Raw genomic sequence first — 21,637 nt, 5'->3', positions numbered from 1 at the left:
TTTAGGAAAATACACGGAATCCATCAAGAAACGCACGAAACGAACAGCAACTAGTTCAAACATTCAAACGGATTCTCTTGGTCCAGAACGCATTGTAGTGCTCAAGAATCCGAAACTTTACGTAGCGATTAGGGATTGAGAAACTCACCGATTTCAGAGCCGAAAATTGAGAGATAGAGATTGTGGAGGGCGAGTTGCTAGTGAGAGAGTTCGTTGCTTGGTAAAATGATATCCGACCAAATGTGCGAGTATTTATACTTCTCCAAGTCTGAAGAGGCGGGATGGATACCTGTGATGGAATAGCATGCTCTTTAAACCTGGATTTGTGTAAATGTAAATTAATTAGGCTTGAGCGGGGCCAACACTGGTTTTGGCCCAATTAAATTTGCCAAATGTGGATTTTGGCCCAATAAAAAGGCCTACAGTAATAAGAGTGGTTGGGTTTTTTATTTTTCTTCTAATTTTATTTTAGAATATTAGGGTGGTTAAAAGTGTCACACTTATTTTGGATTCCTAGCTTCGAGCTTAATACGATGGTGGTTAGATGAATCTTTAATGTTTCTGGGAGTCTTTACCAATTCTCAAAAAGATGAACATCATGGTTCATATGATGGTGGCCATAATTCAAATGAAACAAGTCCTCCTGGGTCCATAAACCATCTTGATAATTTTAGCCAATTTTTTTTCATTTCTATCGTTTGGAAATGCATTAAAGCGACAGAAAGCATTTTTGGTAGAAACGTTTTTTAAATCAATTAATATTAAAAATCCAAGTGGATCCTAGAAAACCATTTGAAGTGTTTCCTGCAGGAGGCACATATATGATATTTCTTCCAAAAAGCACTTGCAGTGATTTTAGAATCCAAAATCAATCTCATCAAAAGCATTTTTAATTATTTTAAAAGCAAGTCCAACGAGTCATAAGTCTAATCGATTTCAGAGCCGAAAATTGAGAGGTAGAGATTGTGGAAGTGAGAGTTGCGAGTTGCGAGTAAGAGAGCTCGTTGCTTGGTAAAATGATATATGACCAAATGTGTGAGTATTTATACTTCTCCAAGTTTGAAGAGGCGGGATGGATACCTATGACGGATTAGCGTGCTCTTTAACCTCGATTAGTGTAAATGCAAATTGATTAGACTTGAGCGTAATAGGCTAACACTGGTTTTGGCCCAATTAAATTTGCCAAATGTGGATTTTGGGCCAATAAAAAAGGCCCACAATAATAAGAGTGGTTGGGTTTTTTGTTTTCCTTATAATTTTATTTTAGAAAATTAGGGTGGTTGAAAGTGTCACACTTAGTTTCGATTCCTAGTTTCGTGATTAATACGATGGTGGTTAGATGAATCTTTAATGTCTCTACGAGTCTTTAACAATTCCCAAAAAGAACATCGTGATCCATACGATGGTGGCCATAATTCAGATGAAACAAGTCCTCATGGGTCTGTAAACCATCTTGATAATGTTAGTCAATTTTTTTTCATTTCTATCGTTTGGAAATGCTTTAAAGCGACTGAAAGCATTTTTGGTAGAAATTTTTTTTAAATCAATTCTTATTAAAAATTCAAGTGGATCCTGGAAAGCACGTGAAGTGCTTTCTGCAGGAAGCACATATATGATATTTCTTCCAAAAAGCACTTGCATTGATTTTAGAATCCAAAATCAATCTCATCAAAAACGTTTTTAATTATTTTAAAAGCAAGTCCAAAGAGTCATAAGTCTAACCGATTTCAAAGTTGAAAATTGAGAGATAGAGATTGTGGAGGTGAGAGTTGCGAGTTGTGAGTGAGAGAGCTCGTTGCTTGGTAAAATGATATCTGACCAAATGTGCGAGTATTTATACTTCTCCAAGTTTGAAGAGGCGGGATGGATACCTGTGACGGATTAGTGTGCTCTTTAACCTCGCTTAGTGTAAATACAAATTGATTAGGCTTGAGCGTAATAGGCCAACACTAGTTTTGGCCCAATTAAATTTGCCAAATGTGGATTTTGGCAAAATAAAAAAGGCCCACAATAATAAGAGTGGTTGGGTTTTTTGTTTTCCTTCTAATTTTATTTTAGAAAATTAGGGTGGTTGAAAGTGTCACACTTAGTTTCGATTCCTAGCTTCGTGATTAATACGATGGTGGTTAGATGAATCTTTAATGTCTATGTGAGTCTTTACCAATTCTAAAAAAGATGAACATTGTGATTCATACGATGGTGGTCATAATTCAGATGAAACAAGTCCTTATGGGTCCATAAACATCTTGATAATTTTAGCCAAATTTTTTTTTCATTTCTATCGTTTGGAAATGCATTAAAGTGACTGAAGCATTTTGGTAGAAATATTTTTGAAATCAATTCTTATTAAAAATCCAAGTGGATCCTGGAAAAGCACTTGAAGTGCGTCCTGCAGGAAACACATATATGATATTTCTTTCAAAAAGCACTTGTAGTGATTTTAGAATCCAAAATCTATCTCATCAAAAACGTTTTTAATTATTTTAAAAGCAAGTCCAACGAGTCATAAGTCTAACCGATTTCAGAGCTGAAAATTGAGAGATAGAGATTGTGGAGGTGAGAGTTGCGAGTTGCGAGTGAGAGAGATTGTTGCTTGGTAAAATGATATCTGACCAAATGTGCAAGTATTTATACTTCTCCAAGTTTGAAGAGGCAGGATGTATACCTGTGACGGATTAGCGTGCTTAACCTAGATTAGTGTAAATGTAAATTGATTAGGCTTGAGCGTAATAGGCCAATACTGGTTTTGGCCCAATTAAATTTGCCAAATTTGGATTTTGGCCCAATAAAAAAGGCCCACAATAATAAGAATGGTTGGGTTTTTTGTTTTCCTTCTAATTTTATTTTAGAATATTAGGGTGGTTGAAAGTGTCACATTTAATTTCGATTCCTAGCTTCGTGATTAATACGATGATGGTAAAATGAATCTTTAATGTCTCTGCGAGTCTTTATCAGTTCCCAAAAAGGTGAACCATAATTCAGATGAAACAAGTCCTCATGGGTCCGTAAACCATCTTGATAATTTTAGCCAATTTTTTTTCATTTCTATTGTTTGGAAATGCATTAAAGTGACTGAAAATATTTTTGAAATTAATTCTTATTAAAAATCCAAGTGGATGTTGGAAAAAACACTTGAAGTGGATGTTGGAAAAAACACTTGAAGTGCTTCCTGCAGGAGGCACATATATGATATTTCTTCTAAAAATCACTTGCAGTGATTTTAGAATCCAAAATCAATCTCTTCAAAAACATTTTTAATCATTTTAAAAGTATGTCTAACGAATCATAAGTCTAACCAATTGTCCATGCAAAAGACCTTCAGAATTAAACGACAACACAAAGAGTACCGAACTAAACGTACAAGATAGATACAACTGAAAATCTATCCACGTATCCTCAGCCTCACAAGCCTATAAACAGTCGGAAACCATGCCTACCTCCGAAGCTCAAGAATTATACTTACACTCGAATACAGAGTTGTAGTCCCACTCCCTATTCCCTAAACACTTCTTCCATGGCGTCTGTACTCGGAAGTTGCTCGACAGCAGCAACTTTGGCCCCTCGACATCTCTCATCTCGCACTTCCAGGACTTCAATTCCTTCTCTCCCCATATGTCCAGGTAATCATTCCCCACCAAACAGAAGAAAACCCACTTCTTCTTCCAGCATCTGAACCATGATTTGGGATTGTTTTCTGCAATTTGATTGAATATATGAAATACCCAGTTCGTAATTTGGTGTTGTTGGTGTTTTGATGGGAGATTTGATGTGGGTTTTGGCTGGACAGTGGTGGTGGGTTGCTGTTAATTTGAATGGAATTGTGTTTTTGCATTGCAGGGAAGAGTTTTGGGAGGAAGTTTTATGGAGGGATTGGGATTCATGGAAAGAAAAGGTCTCAATTCCAAGTGACCAATGTTGCTACTGAAATCAGCCCTTCTGAGCAGGTCTGAATTTTCTTCATCTAATTGCAGTATTTAACAACAAATTTTTTATTGGTTTGGTTTGATAAGTTCTATTACTAATAGATGAAGTTTAATTTGAATTGGTGGTTCAGTTTTTCTTTAATGTTGGAGAAAGAAAGATTTTTTGCACTCTTGATGTTTGTTGAACCGAAAATTTCGAGAAATAGTTTGTAGTTTATTATTGGGAATTATACATGTTATGTAAAGATTTAGGTTGTGGAATTTATGTGTGATTAATTGCATTCAGGCACAGAGAGTTGCTGCTAAGGAAAACCAGAGGCCAGTATATCCATTTGCCGCTATTGTAGGACAAGACGAGATGAAACTGTGTCTTCTGCTGAATGTGATTGATCCCAAGATTGGTGGTGTCATGATCATGGGAGATAGGGGAACTGGAAAATCCACAACTGTTAGGTCTTTGGTCGATTTGCTTCCTGAAATTAAGGTAGTTTCTGGTGACCCATACAACTCAGACCCAGAAGATCCAGAGTCCATGGGTGCGGAAGTTAGAGAGAGCATTGTGAAGGGGGAGCAGCTTCCTGTTATCAAGACTAAGATCAACATGGTTGATTTACCCTTGGGTGCTACAGAAGATAGAGTCTGCGGGACAATTGACATTGAGAAAGCTCTCACTGAGGGGGTCAAAGCATTTGAGCCTGGCCTTCTTGCAAAAGCTAATAGAGGAATTCTGTATGTGGACGAAGTTAATCTTTTGGATGATCATTTAGTGGATGTTTTATTGGATTCTGCTGCATCGGGATGGAACACGGTGGAGAGAGAGGGTATTTCAATTTCACATCCTGCCCGGTTTATTTTAATTGGCTCAGGCAATCCAGAAGAAGGAGAGCTCAGGCCACAGTTGCTTGACCGTTTTGGAATGCACGCACAGGTTGGGACTGTGAGGGATGCAGAGCTCAGAGTGAAGATTGTGGAGGAGAGGGCTCGGTTTGACAAAAACCCTAAAGAATTTCGGGTTTCTTACGAAGCTGAGCAAGAAAAGCTTCAGGAACAAATCGGCTCAGCTAGAAGTTATCTTCCATCTGTTCAGATTGATCAGGACCTCAAGGTGAAAATCTCCAAGGTTTGCGCAGAGTTGAATGTCGATGGATTGAGAGGAGACATAGTGACTAACAGAGCTGCAAAAGCCTTGGCTGCTCTAAAGGGAAGTGATAAGGTGTCTCCAGAGGATATTGCCACTGTCATCCCTAACTGCTTAAGACATCGTCTGCGGAAGGATCCTTTAGAGTCGATCGACTCCGGTTTACTTGTCATGGAGAAGTTCTATGAGGTGTTTAGCTGAAGGAGACACTGAAAGGCCCCTTTCTTTTTTAATTTTGTTGGCAAGATTGTTTTTGTTTAAATTCTTTTCCGGGTTTTAACCCATCCCGCTTTTACACAAGCACATTTAGGTTTCACCATCAATATGTTCCGACTACCGTGTTATTTATGGTCTATTTTTTCAAGAAGCATGAAGCTCAGTTGAATTATCTGTATATGGATCCAGTTTTTTGCCTATGGTTTCTCCTAATGTATTTACCGTTGCACGTTGACCTTTCGGTTCATAAACTTGGTTATTATAGTCGGCTTTGTACCTTGTACAAGGCGAATTTTCCTGCAACGGGATGCTATTGTGGTGGGATGTCAAACCAATCCAATGTCTTGCTTTTCAACTTTTTCACACGGCATTGCGTGATTGGAGGAATGATGATCTTTTCCAATACAAATGGATAGCAAAGTAAATATTATTGCAGGAATGATGATCGTTTCCAATACAAATCGATACAATTCGTTGAAAATAATTTACGGCATTATCGTATTTCTATCTACAACTCTAGGAACCTTAAAACGGGGATTCTGCTCCACAAAATCTGGTGGCCGTTTGTATACAATTGATGCGGCCCTAATCAAGATGCCAGCAGTTAAACCCCAGATCATGTACTTCTTGTTCTTGGTTTCGTAGTCAAAGAAATGGATCAGAAACTTGTCTCCCATCCACTCTCTCTCATCTGACGTCCGGTTTTCATCCTGAAGCAAATGCATACACAACGATCTTCAAGAGAATCAAAACGTAACTATATAATTTGTAATCAGAGTATGAAACTAAAACGAGAGAAACCTTGAGGAACATTTCCAGGGGAGCATCGAATATTGCTTCCACTTCAGCAGGATTTGGATCAGGCTTGAATGCTTCCTTCTCATTAAGTATGCCAATAACCGGAACAACTCTTAGTAGGTGCTGTGCACAGAAACCCAATGGTTAGCGAAATCAAGTTCCTCATCCAAAATAGTCTTTCAAGTTACAAGTCCAACACCGAAATTTGCATTGTGTACATCGACCCTAACCACTACATACCCTATTTTTGAAGTCAATAAAAGCACTTACTCAACAATACAGACTACTACACTGCTCTTCCCCAAGACCAACTTCCGAAATTTTCGAACACCTTATGTGAAAACTCAGGATTCGGATACACGCGATTAAAATTCGTAAATATTAAGGGCATGTACTCAACAGAACAACATGAAGCACGACTGAGCACAAACTAAATGGCCGTGTCAGCCAGACACTTCTTAAGAACACCTCCAATCTACCAATATGATTACTCATTTTTCCGGAAACTGATACTCTAAGCCGTAAACTCAAACTCTTTTGCAAACACAAAGTATAAGATAACTCGAGCATTTCTTTCTAGTCTCAAATCAAGTTCCCAACTTTCACCTTCCAATGCCGAGAAACAAACGCATAAAAACTTCACAAACATAATTCAACCAACCAAGTTCTGTGTCCACTCAATTGCACACGTTTGAGCTCAATCAAACCAAAATTTAGAACAAATCATGATCAAACTTTATACCTTTGATAGGAATGGTTCAAGAACAGTGACAACATTGACAAGCTTAGGATCCAAACCAATCTCTTCTTTCGCCTCCCTCGTCGCCGTGTCCCCGTCATCCTTATCCCCCTCCTCTGTTTTCCCACCCGGCAATGAAACTTCACCTGCAAAAACACAAAACCAAAAATAAAATAAAATAAACCAATCTTTCCCATTGTCTTTCAATTTTCTCGGGAAACAAACAAAGGGTAACGAAAATTGCACAAACCGGAGTGAGTGGACAGCTTCGATGACCGCTTAGTGAGAATGACGCGGAGATCGCCGGCGTCCCCTTCAAAGAGGCAGACCAAGACGGCGGCTCTCTTGGGTCTGAACTTTTCTGCGTCCCGCGCAACTGGGGTGTCGGATTCCGCAAATCCCACCTGGGACACGACCTTGCCGGCGGTTTCCTCGATTCGCTGCTCCTCAATGTCGTCGTCGGAGGGCAAAGGCGGCGGCTTGTAGAGGCGGAGCTGCTGGGCCAAGGCGATGAGTCTCTGTGAGCCTCCGCATGAATTGGGCGGCTCCATGAGTAGCGGAGGCGGTGGTGATAGCGTTCTGAGGATTGAGATCATGGGCTGCGCTTCTGCATATTAATTAGGAGCTTGAAAACTTGGGTTTTAACGAAAATGGTAAAAAGGTGCTGGAAGTAAACAGCATCAGTTGTTTTTGTTAAGGTTTTCTATTAATTATTATTAGGCTAAATTGCATAAAAAGTCCTCTATTAATTATGTAATTAATTATTATTAGGCTAAATTGCATAAAAAGTCCTCTATTAATTATGTAATTAATAGAGAATTTTAACGAAAAACTTCCGGTACTGTTTACTTTAACGAAAAATCATATTTTTACATTAAAAAAATCAATTTTAATACTATTCATTTTACTTTTTATTTTATCCTTATCCTTCCACATGCAACATACCATCTAAATTTGCAGCAGCAAGACAATAGTACCATTGTACCCAACTTCTTTTTCTTTAGTCCTCTCCTATGTGGATTTGGATCCTCGTTGGATCCCCTCCTTGGGAATCTAAGGATTAACGAACATAGACCGTTAATTAAAAATCGTGTAGTTCCAATTAAATACTTTTTATATTTTTAATAATAAAGTACTGTTGTTTTACATGAAAAATATAAAAAAGGTAAAAATTGTGACCAATTAAATGATTTTTATATTTTTAAAAATAAAACATCATCGTTTTTCGTAAAAAATATAAAAAAGGTAAAAATTATGGCTAATTAAATGTTTTTTATATTTTTAAAAGTAAAGTACTATTGTTTTGCGTGAAAAATATAAAAAAGGTAAAAATTGTGATCACATGATTTTTAATCAACGGTCCGTATTTGTTAACTCCTAAGATCCCCAGGAAGGGGATTCGACGAGGATCCAAATCCCTCCTCTGTTGCAACTCAGCTGCGGATGCTGTCCTTTTGTACAAACTTCTTCGGTGCAAAACATTTGTACTCCTTGATCGCAAGAGCTCAACTTGGAACAGGTGGTCTTATACAAGGACCCAGCTTCTCTGCCCTCCTAGTTCCCATACACTCTCATCCCCTCTTATTTTGTGTGGTCACAATTAAGCCACGTCAACATTTTATATTGATTTTTTTTATAGAGATAATAAGACAAAAACCAATAGTGATATAAAATGTTAACGTGGTTTAACCATGACCGCACAAATAGAAGAGGATGAGAGTGTATGGGAACTAGGCGGGCAAAGAAGTCAGGTCCCTTATACAAAACAAGCACCATACCTTCCAAACTTCTGTCCATATGCTAATATGGTGCAATATATTGATCTTAGTAGTTAGGGTTCACATATTCTGGCAACTCACACTCTTGTATTGCACCGATATTGTCATCAACTTCACTACTTAGGTTTTGTAGATGATGTGATTAGGTAAATAATGAATACAAAATTTTATCGCAAAAGACTTCAGTTCAAGAAGAACTAGAAACTATTTACATACTTTTTACGTATAATGATCTCTTCTTTGACGTAAGATAATTTGTAGTTCATCGATATTTCCTAACTCTAATCTAGAGTTTGTCCCATCGAAAAGGTAATGTGTCTGGTTGACTAGCTTTTGAGGGCATTAGTTGCTTGCTTAATAAGCAAATGAGACATGAACTCCTCCCAAGAAGCAACCAGACCAAACCAACAATATGATTGACAGTCACTGTCCCTTCCGTTTGTGGAATCTTTAGTATATGTTGTCTATCTTTACCACTGTAAGGTTTTACTTTTGACCAGCTTTCTGAAAATCCACCAAGAAAAAAACAGTGACTCGAAGTCGACGGTTGCAGCAGAAAAGGGTTAATTAATTAAGAGGTGTGACATTTGCATCAAGTCAGCAAGTAACTAGAACTAGGGTTGGCGCCATATTCCTGTTTCATACAAGAGTTTGCAGCTGAACAATAAAGAAGCAATTAGAAAGCCTACTTTTCTGCATTAATGCTATGCTTAGCTTTTAACAGGCGATCTTTATGACGTCTTTTGCTTCCTCAGAATGTGTCATGCCATCTCTATCAAACGCATCTCTCATTTCGTAAATTTTGGAGTACATGGATATTAATACATCGTATGTTGTGTGATGAGTTTAATGACTGGATATGCACTAAAGATTCCGTGAAATTTCAGCGGATGAATCTGAGCCACTTAAAAGACCGTGTATAATTTACATTGATGTATAGTAGGACTCTTCATACCTATATTGCTGGACTATTTGCACTAGTGTCTTCCATGAGAGAGAGAGAGAGAGAGAGAGAGAGAGAGAGAGAGAGAGAGAGAGAATGTTACGACAAAGAGAATCAAAGAATAGGGAAGAACAGAATGAAGATTATCAGCATGTTCACTACTTGATGCCTACTTCAAAATCGGCATTCAAGCAACCGCCGGTCGACAATGCAAGGTATGGAAAGATTGTGAAAGTTTACGGAGGCCACATTGTCCGATCCTTGGCAAGAAAAGACCGGCACAGCAAGGTGTACACTTCGAAAGGTCCGAGAGACCGGAGGTTCCGGCTGTCAGCTCATACTGCTATACAGTTCTATGATGTCCAAGACCGCCTTGGCTACGACTGTCCGGGTAAGGCCTTCGATTGGCTCATTGAGAAGTCCAAAGCAGCCATTGAAGCACTCTCTGAGTCTGAACAACCTTGCCAAGAGTACTATGATTGCACTAATACTAATGTTTTTGGTCAGCAGACTGAGCAAGAAATTGGAGAACAAAGTATGCATCAGTTTTGGAATCACCCGGAAAGCAATGGGGAACTGGAAACAATGAGCAATGTTAGTCCCATGAACAATGTCAACAATCTGAAAGAACCGGTTTTCTATCCTCACCAGTTAAGTTCATTGAACTATGCCGAAGGAGCCCTCGATTCTGCATCAAGTCTATCGGATTCCAAATTCAAGGAGATGGGATGGTTTCAAAGTTTGGTGGCTTGGAATTATAATGCAAATGATGGAGGAGAAATCTGTCCTTACAATTCATCGCATGTATCTCTGCATTAGCCATATATCTTGTCACAAGTTTTATTTGCTTCATGTCTTTTGAATTGTGTTTTTAGCTCGTGTTGAAATTCTAATCTGATCTAAATCGGATTGAGTTACTTTTTCAGTTATTTTCTTGTCGGTCTTCTTCTTTTTCTTTCCATTGCAAGTTTTGTATAATTTAAACTACGAGAAGTGGAATTCGAAGTTGGGATAGAGGGATAGAGCACACATCTAGCTAAGCATGCTGGTGAAAAATCTGAAAGAGAACAACCAAGAGTAACTTCTAATTACATTGTGCAAAAGCACAGAATAATCCACTCCAACAAATATTTTGTATATTTACAATATAAATACAATAATCCTTTTTCCCTTTCACAATATACATTAATATGAAGAAAGAGGGGCAAAAAAAGAATCATAGAAGGATGGTTCAGTCCTAAATCCAGGTCTTTCTCGATAACCCGCTACTGCACGCGCAAGCACATTACTTCCACACCACTACATGTACAAGAATAAGAAATGACGCGTATTTAAACAAATGGCTCTTCCCTCATTTTTCTGCTGTTTGAGTCGATAAGATACCGAAGACATTCTTATTTAGTTTCTTTTTCAACCATTGGATCGGAACCAACAAAGTCAATGTTCATTTCTGAGTGTTTTTTATTCAGTTTTAATGCTCTCTGCAGTTGCCGCTGATTTTTCTTCGACAGCTGAGTAAGACAATCTCCGAGCCTTTGTAGTTGGCTTACCATTTGATGAAGGAAGTTTAACTAAAACCGCAGCTTTTGGCGTTGGTGAATTTATGTTCTTACCAACTGGGCTTGCTTGCTTACTCTGCACTTTCCTTGGACTAGGTGACTGCACACGGCTTTCCCAGGGGCGAGCAGCAATCCAGCGCTCCTTCCAGCTCCATCCCCAATTAGCTTTACCGAGTTCATAATTACCCAAGCTTTGGTTCTGACTACAGTTGGCCCTCCACTACAAATCATGGAATATGTTTTCAATTTCAATTGATTCAAGGTCAAATTAACGGGTTCTACTTCCATGCTACGTAGAATTAAATGCTACGAGAACAAATAACGTACAAATATGAGAAAATAGTCTACCTGATGAGAAAATGCATATGCCATAGCCCGCTCACGCTTAACTGCTGCTTCTTCTCTTTGATATATCCTTGCAAGAATTTCATCCATTGTTTCAGAACCACCACACCACTCCGCCTGTCACCGAATAAGACAATTAATCAATGTTATTATGAAAACAAGCATGTGTAGTCACGAGGGTCCGAGGTTGATGAGGTGATGGTTCTGTAGCACGAGTGCACCAAAATTACAAAAGAAACTTGCAGAATCCTAAGTCTGGCAAGCTCACAGATGTGGAAGCTGCTGGTCTCACCTCTATTTCATGAAGCTTTGCCTCAAGTTTTTGTTGACTCTCTATTTTCTTCTGCTTGATCCGTCCTTCTGTTACCATACAGAGTCGGCGAGCTTTAACCTCAGCCTGTATTTTGCTCCATGAATGAAGATAGCTCAATGTAGTTGTAGTTTGCTTTGTAACAGGATAAGCTTGGGTCATTATTTGCAATCTTACAATCCCTTTCAAACGCCGTAACGATTTTCTAGCCTGCAATGGGTGAAAGAAAATCTTAGGAACACCAAAACCAGCGTAACAAGACGTGCTCCTTCATGCATAAATGTCTACAATGCTCCTCATCTATCACGAAACGGCAATTATATTTAGAACAGTTTGAGTTTTCATTTGAATCAGAAAAGGAAAAAGCTGCCATGTAATAACATCATTCAACTTTATTACCAAATCCTCATTGCTCATCAAGATTCAAACTAAACATCATTCACTGAATAAGAAGAATGCAAAACCAAAGATATAAAACAAAATTCCACAGGATCACCGGGTAAAGAACACAAACAGCGTTGAAATTTTATATTTTGGAGACTTTAGTGCACACATACATACCACATACGCACGGAAAGCAGTCTGAATCCGAATTGCAGCTATATCCTCAATTGGCAATCCAAGATTTTTACCATTCGCAAAAGTAGACTTTTTCAATTTTATGGAGTTTGATTTTCCATGAGCTGAAGATTCCTGTCAGAAAATGTAATGAGGGGTGAGGAATGACAATTTCATACCAATATCAGTCTTGGAATGTTACATACAAATAACTCGCCTTGTAGCAACCTACCGTTAAATCATAAACCACGCATTCACTAGCATGTCTCAGTTTAGTGTAAAAGTCTCTGTTCATGAAGTAAAATGGTAATGTAACTCATGTATGTTACGACTGCAGCGTGGATTTGTGATGCCTTCCAGTATTTATAAGATAAGCCAATTGCAAGATAGCTACGGCATAAATTAGAATTCTAAACCTCCATACACCTCGTTTAAGATTTCCAAATTCCTAACCCGATTTCCTAACTTGATTTCAATTGCTGGTCACTTCACAGCTTCAAATTCATTTCGTTAACAAAAGCTAAACAATGTAAAACAATTTGGAGGCTCTATACCTTCAACTGTTTTGAACTGTCGTCCTTTGATTTCTTTGTGCCGAAAAATACCTTAAACCAACACCCGGAACCCATACCTGATAGTGAAACTCTGTATCCAATTTAACATAACCTGCCAACTAAATACAATCACCATCAACATTAAGCAACAAACAAGGAATTAACTTTAAGCATTCAAAAATTGCTCTCTTTTTTTCCTTCTGAAATCAATCCAACAGTTAAAGATTAAGCTACATTATCCAATAACAAACAGATATAAATCACAATAAGCTAACAGTTGACCAAACTACATAATCCTCACAGTACAGCCTATTCAGCCTCATTTGTTCTTCTGCACTCTGCTTCGTCCCTCGATTCTCCTTCGATGTTTATTCAATCCGAAGGCTAGAACAAGAGGGAGGAGTGCAAGACGAGAAAAAGGAAGTGCGAAAATCACTTCTTCGAAGAAAACCAGTTGAAGTCAAACATTGAAAACTGACTTCCATACCAATCTGCATTCTATGAAAAACCCCTTATGCATTTAGCAACCAGATCCCACCCATATGATATGGCCCATATCTTCCAAATGCACAAAAGGGTTATCTCCAAATCATGTTGTCAACTCAAAAACTAAGACAAACAATGAAAAACCGAAGAAAACAGCATCTGGGTAAGTCTCACATACCAGAGAAGCAGCTTGAAAACTCCAAGAAATCAGTTTTGTTTTGAGAAATGGTTGCTCAAGATTTTGGAGGAAAAAGTCCATGTGGGGGCAGCAGTTGTAAGAGCAGCAGTAAGGAAGAAGCAAAACCCCTGAGAAAGGTGGGGGAGAAAGAGAGAGAATAAAAGGTGGGTGTGGTGGAATGGGGATTGCCATGGCCCCATCACCACCCTTTTTTCTCACCAAAAAACAAAAATTAAAATTTAAAAATTAAATTAAAAATCTTGCAAAGTACAAAATTGCAAACCTTTTTCATATAATATCAAAATTGAATCTATTATTTTTGCCTTACTTAATTTTCTCACACCTCAATCACAGCACAGGCTCAACCAACGCTAATACAACTCAACGTGCGGGGTGGTGGTGGTGGTTTGGAGGATTGAGACTTCAACAAAAGCAGGCTACAGCGATTGCAGAACAAACCAACATTGGCAATTTGGCATTGTCTGATTGAAATGTGCTGCCTTTCTATTGATCTGAAATTCGTCATCAAGCTTCAATCTTTACTAAAATAAGATACCAAATAATAATACTCCAAAATATCCAACGCATAAATCATCATCGTATTATATAATGCACGTTGGTTAGGAAGTCAAGTTGCTTGTAGCTTCAGTCTTAAAAAGTGTATGTTGGTGATTTGGTGAATATATTGCAAAGAAGTCAAATGAGTATTCGTCCATGCACTCGAGATCTTGTGTGAATTTAATGTAGATATTTCTAGGATGCTACTATTCACTCACATATTTTTGTTTTCAATTCATTTGATCCGATGACCAAAAATTTAGAGGGATGTGTAAGAAATAAAATGTTTGTGTTGGTAGCACTACCCTTCTTCTATTGTTTGCAATAATAATAATAATAATAATAATAATAATATTGCAAAGAAGGTGCACACAATGCAATGCAAATTTACATGTTGAGGATGTTGGGAATTTGGCATGGATTTCCAACTGAAGCTGGAGATTGGATGTGAAGTTGGAAAATTTGGTAGGAGATGTGAACTTTTTTTTCCCCTGTGATTTCAGTTATAGTTGGAGAGAAACAAATGTAGCTCCAAATACTTCTGCAACCCCTTTTGTGGCTTAAGCACTCTTCTAGTGTGTTAAACAAGTTTATGATCAAACTATTTTTTTTTTTTTTAAAATCTCAAATATGGTATTTGAGATTTAACTGAATCATCTATCTTTTTATCAACAACAATTTTGTATGAAATTTGAATTCAGGATCTCTTGCTTTCAAATAAAGACTGAATAACGCTTAGACCAAATGATCGTTTGGAATTACATACAACTATTAATCATCATCAACCTCTTCTTAAAACTACAAAATGTTGATTGACTCAATCTTAATTAAACATTTTTGTGAACTTAAATAAATTACCTTTCAAAAACATGAGATTGAAGTTGAAGTTTTTGAATTCCAAATCCTTTTGAAGTTTTACTCCAAATCACAAGCAAATGTACCCAAGCGATTAAAAACATAATTATGCAATAATGCTTGTTGTTGGGCTTTTGGCTCCTCTGCGTTTGTTGCTTTTTAAGTTTAGGCCTCTCTGTGTTTGTTGGTATCCTTCAATTTGTTGTTTTTGAATTTAATGAGTATTAGTTTAGCTGCATTCATCATTTTTTTAAACAACAATAATCAAGCTTTATTTCATTAAATGAAGTCGGATGTATGAATTCTAAAACGCAACTGCTAAACAAGCTCGAAAGCACTCATTTAACTATTAATCATCTTGAATATTAAAAAACAGCTTGAAACCTTTTGTGTCATATATGAAGAGGTGATTAGTCTGTTGGAACGCTCCGATTGAGGTCATACCATGAGGATTATCGTCAGGAATCATTGCAAAGCAAAACTCGATGTTTCCAGCTTCATTCTTCACCATATAGAAAGCATTCAACGCATCAAAATTCAGATCGGCATTGTTGTCGAAATGGAAGGTGATCCACGGAAACCCCGTAAAACCTTGCCGGTTCACCACCTCGTAGCACGGCTCCAAAGGCTTAAAATCGCTAGGGATCCTCCTCACGGTCGCTTCACCCATCGCCGAGAACACTGCTTCTAAACCTGCTACTAATACTGTTGGTATTTGACAGTTTACTAACTCAATACCAAAATATGTGGGTGATAAGTTTACAAACTCTATCACACCTCTTTCACTTTGCACTCTCAAATAAAATCGGACAAAGAAAGAAATAGAGAAAGGAGGGAAGCAACAAGCTTTGGCAAAACACTTGGACTTTGATATATGAAAAGGTTTACAAACTATTGGAATAAGAAAGCTTACAAGCTTCTTCACAATTGGAAGTGGGATTCAAATGGGATGATTTACAATGCTTGAGAGCTTGGGTATTTATAGCAAACCAAATGATTAAACTAAGATTATTTATTACCACACAAAACACATTAATTGCACCTAATAATTTTTATTCAACCATACCTAATATTGCCTAACTTTCAATGCCTAACTTTGACATTGATTTTCAACAATGGCTAGCACCAACTTGTTTTGAGTTGAATTTCCAACACACCTCCTCAAATCAAAACGCCTTCATTCCTAGCATTTCACGCAGTAGCCGGAATGTTTCAATTGGCAATGGCTTTGTGAAGATGTCTGCCACTTGTTCCTTGGTGTGACAGTAGACAAGTTCAATTGTCTTTTGCTTCACATGGTCCCTTAGAAAATGGAACCTGGTATCAATGTGCTTGCTCCTTCCATGTTGAACAGGATTCTTTGCAAGTTTGATTGCAGACACGTTATCTACGTGAATCACAGTCGATTCCACTTGTGGATGACACACTGACTTCAACAGATTTCTTAACCAAATTGCCTCACACACGGTTGAGGCTACAGCAACATACTCGGCTTCACATGATGACAAAGCAACAATTGATTGCTTCTTTGAAGTCCATGAGAAAGCTGTTGATCCTAGAAAAAACACATAGCCAGTTGTGCTTTTCCTTTCATCTTGGTCACCTCCCCAATCACTATCTGAATAACCAAATAATTTTGCATCTTCACCAAAATTATAAAATAGACCATAGTTTAGAGTACCTCTTATGTACCTCAAAATTCTCTTGGCGGCCAGCCAATGAGACTCCCTTGGTGTTTCCATGTATCGACTCACGAGTCCAACACCATAAACTATATCAGGTCTTGTGATTGTAAGGTACCTTAGGCTTCCAACGAGGCTTTTGTACACTGTTGAGTTTACAAACTCACCCTCTCCTCCTTTGGACAGCTTCAATCCAGTTGCGACTGGGGTATTGACAGTGTTGCACTTGTCCATATTGAACTTCTTCAATATGTCTCTCATGTACCTTTGTTGAGAGATGTAGATACCATCACTTTCTTGCTTCACTTTCTTGTTGAGAGATGTACATTTTTGTGAACTTAAATAAATTACCTTTCAAAAACATGAGATTGAAGTTGAAGTTTTTGAATTCCAAATCCTTTTGAAGTTTTACTCCAAATCACAAGCAAATGTACCCAAGCGATTAAAAACATAATTATGCAATAATGCTTGTTGTTGGGCTTTTGGCTCCTCTGCGTTTGTTGCTTTTTAAGTTTAGGCCTCTCTGTGTTTGTTGGTATCCTTCAATTTGTTGTTTTTGAATTTAATGAGTATTAGTTTAGCTGCATTCATCATTTTTTTAAACAACAATAATCAAGCTTTATTTCATTAAATGAAGTCGGATGTATGAATTCTAAAACGCAACTGCTAAACAAGCTCGAAAGCACTCATTTAACTATTAATCATCTTGAATATTAAAAAACAGCTTGAAACCTTTTGTGTCATATATGAAGAGGTGATTAGTCTGTTGGAACGCTCCGATTGAGGTCATACCATGAGGATTATCGTCAGGAATCATTGCAAAGCAAAACTCGATGTTTCCAGCTTCATTCTTCACCATATAGAAAGCATTCAACGCATCAAAATTCAGATCGGCATTGTTGTCGAAATGGAAGGTGATCCACGGAAACCCCGTAAAACCTTGCCGGTTCACCACCTCGTAGCACGGCTCCAAAGGCTTAAAATCGCTAGGGATCCTCCTCACGGTCGCTTCACCCATCGCCGAGAACACTGCTTCTAAACCTGCTACTAATACATCGTAAGCAGGCCTTACAATCGTGACCGGCGCGCCTGAGTGACTGGGTCAATCATAGTTCCCCCTGTTCCGTCGGGTCGAACCACGAAATCCTCCGGCCGAATGTTAAGCCTTCCCCCCATGATGCTAATTGCTAGTAAGTTCAGGTAGTATATTGGGGCGTTGTTGAATCTCCTCAAGGCTGTCACACTTAGGTCGGGTTTTTCCCCTATGCTTGCACTGCACCAAATTTTGGGAACGAACTGGTGGGGCCTGCTTGTTGTTCGCGTCTCAGGCAATACGAGAACCGACCGTCGCCTTGGCCCTTGGCTGGGGGAGCCTAACTGGGTTGCAAACGACCGCGGACCAAAACCAGGACCCAATACACCTGACATCAGATTACCGTCGTGGTTAGATGCTACCTAAAAATAAAAAATGAGGAATAATATTTAATTTGTCGCACAAAAAAAAGAAAAAAAAAAGAAGAGGTTTATTAATTTGGGCCAGTCGATCTAGGTGTTTTTTTATTTACCCAGTATTTATTGTGTTTTGATTGAAAGCTTAATTTTTGCATTTATTTCTTTTTTAGTTGTATGATTATTACTTAGAAATTGAAAAACATCTAACTGTGATGAATGGGGGTAGGGCATCATCATCATTCATTTTCTCAATTATCAATTAAAGATTAGTTTTTTTAATAAAGAATTCACTTTATTTGCTTTCATTGTTTAAAATAGATAGCACATATATTGTCCGGCCGATTAAGAACTTGCAAAGCAATTCTCTGGACCAAAGTACAGTTTGAACTCTTTGGTGTCATATATGAAGCGGTAGTTTGTCTGTTGGAATGCTCCAATCGAGGTCGGCATAATAGGATTGCTTTCAGGAAGCATAGCCAAGCAGAACTCAAGATTTCCAGAAGCACCCGCCCCAGTAACAAAAGCAGCCTCATGATCCATATGCATATTTGCATTATTCTGGAGATTAAAAGTGATTATAGGGAAGCCCAAAAACGCTTCTGGCCTCAGCACCTCATAGCAAAGCTCAAAAGGTCCATACTCCCCAGCTGGGAGCCTTCTCAAAGTGCCTTCACCAGAAGCTGCAAAAACAGCTTCCAAAGCACTTATCAAAACATCGTGTGCATGTCTTGAGATTCGAGTGAAAGTAGATCCTGAGTCGATCATGCTTCCTCCAGTCCCATCGTCTCGGACAGCAAACTCTTCCGGTGGTATGGGAAGCATGTGTCCGTTCACACTTATACCCAGTAAATTTATGTAGTAGTATGCTATTGTGTTGAATCTCCTCAATCCTGTCACACTTAGGTCAGGTCTTTGTTGTATGTCTGTTCCAACTTTTAGGTATGAGGTGATGGGCCCTACAACTCTTTCTCTTCTGAGGCAGTATGAGAAACGACCGTTGCTTTGACCTAGAGGGTCTAATTGGCTGACAAACGTCCGGGGACCAAATCCAAGACCTAGCACGCCAGATATCTGATTAGTATCGCCTGCAAAGGATACCTGAAATTAAGAATGAAAAATCAGTACCAATATATCCGATTAATAAAAACAGGTTTAGGTTATACATAAACACTCATCAATATAAATTAATTAAACAGTTTAGTTAACATTATGGTATCAGTCCAAATTTAATGACAAGCTATTATTTCTAAGGTAAGTAATCTTGTAACTAAAGCAATTTGGTCGCTCAGTACAGTCACATGACAAAAGAACCCATATAGCTTTTTTTGCAAACCAAACATAAGAAACTCGATCTTGGAGTAATTATCTCTAAGAGGGAACCATTTGTCTATATTTTCTATATCTTTGTACAAATACGAAATAAATTGACCAAATTCTCAAGAGATTATGGACCAAATATACAATAAATTATTTATTGACAAGATACCAATAGAATTTATCAATACCTGGTTGCTGTCAATGGCACAACCAAAAACCAAACCTTGAATGGACTCCCTACCAGGGCCTGTGCTGCTGTCGAAACTGAAAGTTTCAGATGAAAGATAGCCAGCTACAAAGCTACGGTCAGCGTAGGTTCTCTCAAACGAACAGAAGTCTCCAATACAGAAGCCCTGACAAAGCGGGTGCGCATTACAAGGTAGATGCTGATAAGAAGTTGATCTGCTACTCGGAAATGGTTCATCTACCACCGCAAAACAGCGGTGCTGCTCACATTCTTCGCATTGCAGCCAAGTGAGATCGCTTGCAGTGTCCACTACAAGGTTGTACAGTTTGAATTGCGGAGACGATGTTGGGATTGTGCCGATCCCAATTTTGACGCTGTAGAGAGCCACAGCCATGTTAAGGTTCATGAGCATTCGGACAGTTTCAGGACTATACGAAAATGTTTGATTGTTTGCAGCTGCTAGGGTTGTCATGGTTTTAAGGTATTGAGCACGAGCGATGGACTGGTTAGTTAGGGCTTGGATTCTCTGTTTGTGGGTGAGGTTTGGTTGGTAGAATGGTGACTGTGGGTCGTTTCCATGGATGAGCTCAATGGTCAAGCCACCAGGTTTTGCAGTGATTATGTGACATTGTACTAGTAGTGCTAACAAGGATGATAGTAGGAACAGGAAAATAGGGTTCTTGGTTTCTGCCATGTACTTCAAAATTATTAGAGAAAATGAGTCTGAAAGGATAGAGAGACTTACAAAGTTTTGACGCCTTTTATAACGGAAGGTTGTTTGAATAGGCAGGAAATAATTAATTCACTCATTAAATTCAAGTTGTCTCTTACTTGATTTTTCCTTTATTACAAACTCCATCCTCATTAATTTCGTCAGAGTATGCATGCATTTCCATTCGTTTGTGCTCACTTTCGATGACAACAATTATTGTTATATATATATATATATTTTTTTTTTTTATGAATCAGTGATATTATCTACATTAAGAAGAGGGGGTGGGCTTAGCCTTACAATAGGTAGCAATAATGTGGTTCAAACTTGCATTTAGCGAAAATCGAACCTAAGACCTTTCACTTACAAGTGAAGAGAAATACCACTAGATTGTAGTAATAAATGGTTAATTGTTGTTATATATTAGTTACAGTGGAAGGAATCGAACTCTTGACCTTGCTCAATTCTAACTAATTTTTTACTGTATGTATATATTGTTAATGAGTAAACTAGATTAATTGAATGATCAAAACAAAATAGATTTTTTTTTTTAGAAAACCTTGACGTCGGTGGTATGAGGGAAATTAAAAAGTTACACCTAGACAGGAGGATGAAAACCTTACCTCTCATAAAACAAGAAAAATAAAATAGATTAATTCAGCGAATTCTTTGTCACAACATCAAATTAATAAGAATACCTAGAGTAAATATCATTGTAACTGTAATGGAATCCATTTAATTAGTATGAACAAAATCAAACAAAAATGTCACACATAACACATTTCGTATATACCATATTTGTAGTTGTCACATCCCACCCCGGGCCCCCACCACATCCCGGGCCCACTCCACCATCGTAGCACGATATTGTCCGCTTTGAGCCCCGACCACGCCCTCACAGTTTTGTTTCTGGGAACTCACACAAGAACTTCCCATTGGATCACCCATCATAGGAGTACTCTCGCGTGCTACTTGCTTAACTTCGGAGTTCTCATGAAACTCGAAGCCAGTGAGCTCCCAAAAGGCCTCGTGCTAGGTAGGGATGAGAATATACATATAAGGATCATTCCCCTGGCCGATGTGGGATGTTACAATCCACCCCCCTTAGGGGCCCGACGTCCTTGTCGGCACACCACAGCCAGGGTTAGGCTCTGATACCAAATTGTCACATCCCGTCCCGGGCCCCCACCACATCCCGAGCCCGCTCCACTACCGTAGCACAATATTGTCCGTTTTGAGCCTCGACCACGCCCTCACGGTTTTGTTTCTGGGAACTCACACAAGAACTTCCTTGTGGGTCACCCATCATAGGAGTGCTCTCGCGTGCTACTCGCTTAACTTCGGAGTTC

At 38.4% G+C, this 21,637-nt stretch overlaps 5 protein-coding genes across 5 annotated transcripts; 2 read left to right on the top strand and 3 right to left on the bottom strand.

Moving 5' to 3' along the window:
* Window positions 1–3,365: 3,365 nt before the first annotated feature.
* Window positions 3,366–5,512, top strand: LOC137724565 (magnesium-chelatase subunit ChlI, chloroplastic-like). Its single transcript, XM_068463328.1, has 3 exons — window positions 3,366–3,620; window positions 3,838–3,944; window positions 4,210–5,512. The coding sequence occupies exons 1-3, from the start codon at window positions 3,515–3,517 to the stop codon at window positions 5,260–5,262; spliced, it is 1,266 nt and encodes a 421-aa protein (XP_068319429.1). The 5' UTR covers window positions 3,366–3,514; the 3' UTR covers window positions 5,263–5,512.
* Window positions 5,513–5,686: 174 nt separating this feature from the next.
* Window positions 5,687–7,471, bottom strand: LOC137724564 (nudix hydrolase 15, mitochondrial-like). The gene is made up of 4 exons (XM_068463327.1): window positions 7,065–7,471; window positions 6,818–6,960; window positions 6,079–6,198; window positions 5,687–5,987 (listed from the first exon to the last, which is right to left on the bottom strand). The coding sequence occupies exons 1-4, from the start codon at window positions 7,408–7,410 to the stop codon at window positions 5,763–5,765; spliced, it is 834 nt and encodes a 277-aa protein (XP_068319428.1). The 5' UTR covers window positions 7,411–7,471; the 3' UTR covers window positions 5,687–5,762.
* A 2,160-nt stretch (window positions 7,472–9,631) lies between these two features.
* Window positions 9,632–10,354, top strand: LOC137722581 (uncharacterized). Its single transcript, XM_068461623.1, has one exon. The coding sequence runs from the start codon at window positions 9,632–9,634 to the stop codon at window positions 10,352–10,354; it is 723 nt and encodes a 240-aa protein (XP_068317724.1).
* A 241-nt stretch (window positions 10,355–10,595) lies between these two features.
* Window positions 10,596–11,976, bottom strand: LOC137726876 (protein IQ-DOMAIN 9-like). The gene is made up of 3 exons (XM_068465828.1): window positions 11,732–11,976; window positions 11,443–11,556; window positions 10,596–11,314 (listed from the first exon to the last, which is right to left on the bottom strand). Exons 1-3 carry the CDS (start codon window positions 11,909–11,911, stop codon window positions 10,997–10,999), a joined length of 612 nt encoding a protein of 203 aa, XP_068321929.1. The 5' UTR covers window positions 11,912–11,976; the 3' UTR covers window positions 10,596–10,996.
* Window positions 11,977–18,414: 6,438 nt separating this feature from the next.
* On the bottom strand, window positions 18,415–20,270 carry LOC137722547 (aspartic proteinase nepenthesin-2-like). The gene is made up of 2 exons (XM_068461579.1): window positions 19,578–20,270; window positions 18,415–19,170 (listed from the first exon to the last, which is right to left on the bottom strand). Exons 1-2 carry the CDS (start codon window positions 20,268–20,270, stop codon window positions 18,415–18,417), a joined length of 1,449 nt encoding a protein of 482 aa, XP_068317680.1.
* Between the last annotated feature and the right edge of the window lie 1,367 nt (window positions 20,271–21,637).

The sequence above is a fragment of the Pyrus communis genome, chromosome 2 (genome assembly GCF_963583255.1).
Source record: "Pyrus communis chromosome 2, drPyrComm1.1, whole genome shotgun sequence".
Lineage (NCBI taxonomy): Eukaryota > Viridiplantae > Streptophyta > Magnoliopsida > Rosales > Rosaceae > Pyrus > Pyrus communis.
This window is presented reverse-complemented; position numbering and strand designations above follow the sequence as displayed.